Below are 7,458 nucleotides of genomic sequence, written 5' to 3'. Positions count from 1 at the left end.
CATGACGTAGAGGAACCACAAGAGCAGCACGAGGGGTACACTCTCTCATAGGAGTGAGGTGACATCATGACGTAGAGGAACCACAAGAGCAGCACGAGGGGTACACTCTCATAGGAGCCAACCAGGGTTGATTTAGACAGCACATTGAATTCATTATGCAGAAACGGACACGCAAAACACACACCGTCATATAAACAGTTAGGGTTAGGTTAGGGTCTATTATAACTGTCCATAACTTTACAACCAACATTAATGCCACTCATTAAAGTTGTTATTATTTTCATTAGTGTTAAAAAAAGAAAGAATACTGTACGGTAAATTAACTCATTTCCAGTCATTACAGCATAACAGGTGATTTATGCATTCAGTATATTAGCAGGTTATTGCAGTCGTTCATGTGTAATGAATGGCCTCTCATTAGCCAGGTTCGCCCCACAGCGACACAGCTGCACAACTCAACTCAACGCGCTTCAACCAAGCCACCGATTCACACAAAACCGACAACACACACGGCCCGGGCGGGCACACCAACACCAGCGCTAACAACCTCGCAGCAGCAGCGCAGCGTAGCACAGCCAGCGGGGCCGTTCCGTTTCATAACAACAGTGGCACGCATGCAAGGAACTCACCGTGTGGTAACCGCGGGCGACGGGGGGCTTGCCGGGCGGGTAGGGGTCCACCGTGTCGATGATGGTCTGCCGCTCTCCCTTCTGGTTGATCTTGCGGAAGCGACGGCGCGACTGTCTGTGCGAGGCCTGTCTCTGGAAGTACTCCTCATTCTCGTCCATATAGTCCACCTGAGAGGGAGGGAGAGGGAGAGGGAGAGGGAGAAGTCAATGTCTCTTCTTTATTTTCAGCCCCCCTCCCTCCCCTTTTCTCTCTCTCTCCTCTCTCTCGCTGCATGCGTAAAAATAGAAGAGAGTGGGCTGTGTCGACTACGTCAACACCGAGAACGTATACGCGCACACACACACACACACACACACGCGTGCGCACACACACACACACACGATGTGCAGGCGATAAATACACAGAATAACACCTTATTTATTGATGCCCCATCGGCGTGCGGCGGCGCCACTTGCCGAAAACTATGTGACACTATGTGTTCCCCGGGTGATGTGCCCGTTGTTGTCGGCAAGCGACGCCATCGTAGCATCGAGTAAGTTGAGTTTTAAGGGAATAGAAGCTAGATATACAGTAGCGAGAGAGGGAGAGAGGGAGAGAGAGAGAGAGAGAGAGAGAGAGAGCCCGAGCGTGCGAGGCAGTCACAGACAGAGAGAGTATTGCTGTAATCAGCTGTTCCGTTGTGTTCTGCTGCTCTGTGGATTAAGGCACGTCACGGAATGATGAATTTAAGACGCTTTACAGTTGGCAAGCATTCCTGTCTTCTCTCTCTCTCTCTCTCTCTCTCTTTCTTCCTCCTCCTCTTCATATCTAGGCTGTGGGTTGTCACTTCACCACACTCTGACTTTAGGATTACACCACACACACACACACACATCTCTCTCTCTCTCTCTCTCTCATACCAGCTGCTGCCATGACAACGGCAGGGGAGTAGTGTGAGAGTGTTTGCGTCTAATTGCAAATCTCAGTCAAATGCATGTGTGTAACGTACAGCGTGTGTGTGTGTGTGTGTGTGTGTGTGTGTGTGTGTGGGGGGGGGGGGGGTGCATATAATAATTACAGGCTGGTTTAGAGCCTTTAACATCTGGAAGAGTGAAACCAAGAAACTACTGCGGGAGAAGGAGGTGAGGAGAGGAGAGGTTCACAGACGTTACAACATACAGATGTGCCATTTGAGAACTTCACGCTGGCAAGACTGTCAGTAAATTGTCAGAACATTGTCGGTGAGAAAGGAGGGCATTTGCAAGGGTGTTGTTATATAAATGCTATTCAGATTCTATTTTTACAATGGAAAGAAGTGATGAAAAGGGACACTTGTTTTCAGTGACAAAAGAGAAGAATTAGCTAGGGTTAAACAGCTAAAATAACGTTGGGAAAATAAGTATTTTAAAGAAGAAATGCAGGAAAAGTACAGGAAAATGCTGGAATGGCAGGGAATGGAGATTGTGGGCCCTATATCTTGCCCTACCTTACTATCCCTAAACGTATTAGCCATATTTTACTACGGTATTTTGAAAAACATTTTTAAATAGTTAAACTTGCTCATCTATTATCAACATGTTGTGAGCTTGTAGATTGGCTATTTGAACCATTTTAAAATGTTTTTCAAAATAGTAAAACATGGCAAAAGAGTTTAGGGATACGGGCTAAAGGGGTGGCATGATTTTAGGTGTTTGTAGAGGTGGGCTTTAGTGAACCAGAACCAAGCGCCAGGATATTGTGTAAACGCATTAAATAAACGTTGTGTGGTCTACAGTACATAGGTGTGTGTGTGTGTGTGTGTGTGTGTGTGTGTGTGTGTGTGTGTGTGTGTGTGTGTGCTCGCACACACACACACACGCGTGCGTGCGTGCGTGCGTGCGTGCGTGCGTGCGTGCCTGCGTGCGTGCGTGCGTGCGTGCGGGCGCAGGTGTGCAGGTGTGTGAGGACTCACCACAATCATTTCAGATGGTTCCAGAACTATGCACTCACATCCGCGTCGCAGACTGCCCGCTGAACGCTTACCGAAACTGCAGGAAGAAAAGAACGGGAGAGGAGAGGAGAGAAATGCATCAGATATGTCAGCAGGTCCTGATAAACCAAACCATGCTCGTGGTTGGGGTCAGTACATCATGGTAGTGGTACATCTGGAATTCCTCCAGCTGAAAATACTCAGGTAAAGCATCAGTGATAACCACTATCAACATGACGGCGACCCCATGTCCATAGGCTACAGGGTGTAGCTTCTCACTTCTCAGTCCCATGGTGCCATTTGACTCATATTTCCAAAAGTCACCAACTACATAGGCATGTGGTATTTCCACTTTGGGGGGAAATTGATTATTTTATTAAAACAAGATTAACTGTTGCACCCCTGATAGAGAGATGTAATCTGAACGAGACTATAACTGGGGCATGCGTCTGTCTGTATTCACAAAGTGGATTCACAAAAAGTCACAAAGATACCGACTGTTCCATCTGACAAGTTCCCTAGCTGTTTATCTTTCCATTCCGGTTCCACAGAGAACCGATTCACCCAGAGAGAGAAACCCTCTGGACGTCTGCCTCTGCCAACCAACCTATTAGTAGCTCTTTTTGCCCCGGCATCCCAAATAGACAACATCTGTACGCGGCCAGAACACAGAACAACATTGACCACTAGACAAGTTCCTCCTTTCAGCCCCCATAAAACCCTCCCATGTGCAACCTGGAAAAGTCCACTTTTTGTTTGACGTCACAGTTTGTAACAGGAGGTCTGGTTTGGTTCCTAATAAGAGAGCAGGGCGATATTATTAAAACTATACTGTAGCAGTTAAAGCTAAATGGCTGAGGGACGGATGGAAACTCCAACAGGATGGATGAATGGCGGGAAGGAGGGGGGGGGGGGGGGAGAGAGAGAGAGAGAGGCCGGCCATGAGAGCGGCGATTGAATACTGCCGTCTTTGTCCATGCTTCGACCTCAATGCGGAGACACAACCACCTCCTTGTTTGGTATTTATAACAACATTAGAGACAGAATTCCGCCCCCAAAAAGATTGTTTGCTAAGATAAACTCTCACTCACCGCCCTAACACCCCCCCCCCCCCCCCCCCCCCCCCACCCCACCCCCACCCGTTCACAGGTTGTTAAAGATGGAGTGCCGTGATTTTTGTATTTTTTCTGTTTTGTATGTGTCTTGTTGGAGTTAACGTTACTCTAGTCTAATACTAATAGACCCTCAGGTGTGGTTATAGCATTCAAATGTCTTCCCTGTGTATTTTTGGTTTCTTCCTGAAAGCTGAAAGCCTTTGAGTCAAAAGGCCCAATCGAAAATACATTATGACATCATAACCCTAACCTAACCCCTCCCCCATTGTCATAATAACACACAGCTGTGGGTGAGTCTTCAGGTGGGTGGTGCTAAGGTGAAAACCAGGTATACTTAATGACCTGATGGGTGTGGCCACATAAAAACATGATTTTAACACTTTCTGTACACTTTTTTGATAAAATATCTTCCTCCTACAATACTATAATCATAGCACCCGATGATCATGTTTTAGGGGGGGAAAAATCACGGTACTCCATCTTATCTTAGCAGGTATTTTTTTCGCTTCCCGACGCGTTTCAAATCACCCGTTTGTCACCTTGTTTTCACCACCGTTCTGTCACTTCTGTGTCCTTGCAGTGCTCGACGTGTGACTTTTTTTTGGTTTTAATCTGTCTTTTGTTCTCATGGCGTCAGTGGCGTCACTGCACACGATTGTCAATATGAAAGTTTGTCAAGCTCTAATAAGATCATTTAAAGTTAAAAATATATAACACATTTTATTGAATGCCTCGTCAATTTATAAAGTAGGCCCCTACAGTGAGTCACTCGGTCAGAAAGCAACCCAGCCACAATGTTTAGGTTTTTAGGTTTTATTTATTCGCACATAAAAAGGTTAAAAACAGGAGAAAATTACATACATATTAATATTGTGCAGGAGAAGTTAAAAGCCAAAGGCTTATCGAGAACTTCCCCTAATTTGAAGAATCAGACATTAAATGTAAACACAAAAATACCAGTAATACATTAAAATAGATATGCTTAAATACAAAATTACATGCAGTACATACACACGTACGTGTTTGCGCTGCTACAATCAGGAAGGCGATAGCGGACAGTGCACGTGCTTCTCAAACTTTTCCATGTCAATGCACAAGTAAAGACAATAAGAATTGATACGTTCCACTGTTTTGGTATTAATTAGTAAGGACTCGAGAAGCAGCATTACGAAGTGCAGTCGTCTGATCGATTCTTTTTTAGGGAGAACAGTAAAGACACTGTTAAAGTATAGTCTGAAGACGAATGGTGAATGCATGGACAAGCTTTTCTAAATCCTGCTAGTCTTTTAATCCGTGATATATTCTTAAAGGTGATATAGGGCTGACTTTGTAATAGTGTTAATGTGGCTGTTAAAATGCAGGCCTGAGTCCATGAGTACATCAAGGATTTTGGCTAAGCTATGGGCACACTGACTTTTAATCGGTCCAAAAACAATTACTTCAGTTCTGTTTTTGAATTCCCATCCAACCGCTCTACCGGCCACTCTACCCCAACTACACATGAGGGCGAGTGGCCCACGGAGACCTGTTACAGACTAGACTAGATGGCCATGAAATCTCTTTTAAATTAGGACCGGGACCGTATGTCATTTACGTCTCGTTCTAAACCCGATGGACGTGTTCTTGTCTGTTGCAGTTTGCATGAGCTAATCTCTTTCATTCTTAATTAAATAATGGATTTGACAATTCATTTAATCGAGCACTAAATTAAATGAGCAGATATGTTTTTTATTTCGCACGCACACAAATTAGAAATTATGTCCTTGATGACTATGACTATGAGGCCATTATTGTACTAGTTATAACACAACTCTGGATAACACACACACACACACACACACACACACACACACACACACACACACACACACACACACACACACACACACACACACACACACACACACACACACACACACACACACACACACACACACACACACACACACACACACACACAGAGGGTGGGACAGATGCCCCGTTGACGAACAGCAAGTTTTAAATGCGTCATAGGCCTGACTGTGTGGTGCTGTAGAGGTACATTACAACATGCACATTCATTCATTCATTCACACCACAGCGGTACAGACCCAAGCCAGTAATTCCACAGGAACTGTCTTTATGGATTACTAAGTATAGTATAGTATACACAAATATGAATGGTGAAACACTAGCTTGCAATGAAAAAACATCCAAAACTTTACTTTAGTTACTAGATACTTTATAGATTTGGATTGAAAACAAGCGCTTACAACAAACGCTGACATTTAGAAAGATAATCACCTGCATGGAATTTCTTGACAGAAAGGAGCTGCAAACATGTCTATGGTGGATTGTTATGAAACAAACCCTTTAGCAGATAGAAAGACAATAATTCAAGTTTTCCGTACAGCTGCAATGTTGGTGAGTTTAACATTGTTTAATACAGGGGTGCCCAAAAGGTAGATCATGATCTACCAGTAGATCACACAGGCTGTGCAGGTAGACCACATGACATGCCCCTAAAATATACAATTTAAATAAATAAACTATTTTTGGTATCTGCCACTTGAATTAAGGTGACTTCATTGGATTGACATAAAAAATGACAGCTCAAACCCACAATGCAATAGTTGTCAAAAGCATTTTGTACAAACATCAGTAGTACAAAAAAGAAAAAAAGTGCATTTGTCTAATACGTAACTACTTTCAGCAATGGGTTATATATATTTTTTTGGTGGGTAGATCAGGTTGAGCTGGTAATTTTGAAAGTAGCTCTCAAGTCTAAAAAGTGTGGGCACAGTATGAACTGTTAAGGCCAGAATGTTGTTTTTGGCCACTCGGGCATTCCCGCACAACTTCCGGGTACGATGATGTCGTACCTATAAATGCACATATTTGGGGCATCATAGCTGAATGTTTTTATATAGATTTTAAATACTGTGCGTGAATATTATATTTGATCTTGGTGTTCAGGTTCGATTCCAGGCCTGACTGGTCGAAGTGAACTTGAGCCGCCACAAAACAAAACAAAAGTGTGATTTTTGAAGTCAGCAGACCTGAAGTAGAGTACGCATAGGGTATAAGTAGTTAGCATACATCTGGATAGCAGGTAACAAGTAGCCTACTCATAATAAAAGAGTGCTAGCGGGTGAGGTAAAGTCTGAAAATGGGGGAATTTTCAGACTGCGGCAGAAAATGGGAGATTGAGTCTGCACTCCTATAAGTGTCTGAGGGAGTTCATAGTTGACGGTTTGGAATCAAATCCTTCACTGCCATTGCAGCTGATTGCTAAATGTGATGATTTGTCAGGTGGCCAGCGGTGTGGACAGAGAGATGAATGTTGCTGTTCATTTGGTATTGCTGCTATTTACTGCACTACTATATAGAAGGCCCTGCTGGCTTTACTCCATAGGTGCAACTCAGGAATAACTCCGCCATGCAGTGATGCATCGCAAGACCAAAAACGGGGGGAAATGACACGTTCCATCATGTGCTCTCGCATCACACTCAGGACGTCGGTAATCCAATCCACCATTTTACAGTAGAAGAATTTCATCAGGGAAATGCCACAGGAGATATTACAGACCGCATTAAGGATGAGGAGAGGCTGAGTGTCTGTGTGTCTGTGTGTGTGTGTGTGTGTGTGTGTGTGTGTGTGTGTGTGTGTGTGTGTGTGTGTGTGTGTGTGTGTGTGTGTGTGCGTTTCCTGTACCTGGAAACACCAGCTATTTTGAAGACAGGAGATTGAGATGATGAAAGAGACCAAATATATAAAACCGGCAG

At 44.0% G+C, this 7,458-nt stretch overlaps 1 protein-coding gene across 1 annotated transcript in view; it reads right to left on the bottom strand.

Annotated features, from left to right (window-relative positions):
- Positions 1–629: 629 nt before the first annotated feature.
- The window catches only part of LOC306918890 (rap guanine nucleotide exchange factor 6-like), a gene marked incomplete at both ends in the record, with an annotated part of 25,831 nt that continues 19,002 nt past the window's right edge, over positions 630–7,458 (bottom strand). The window contains 2 exons of the mRNA XM_079531736.1: positions 630–797; positions 2,561–2,636. Coding sequence (XP_079387862.1) covers positions 630–797; positions 2,561–2,636 — 244 coding nt within the window. The remainder of the gene's footprint in view (positions 798–2,560; positions 2,637–7,458) is intronic.

The sequence above is a fragment of the Electrona antarctica genome (genome assembly GCF_951216825.1).
Source record: "Electrona antarctica genome assembly, contig: scaffold_766, whole genome shotgun sequence".
In the NCBI taxonomy this organism is placed as follows: domain Eukaryota; kingdom Metazoa; phylum Chordata; class Actinopteri; order Myctophiformes; family Myctophidae; genus Electrona; species Electrona antarctica.
Note: the sequence above shows the minus strand (reverse complement) of the source record. Positions and strands in the feature narration are given on the sequence as shown.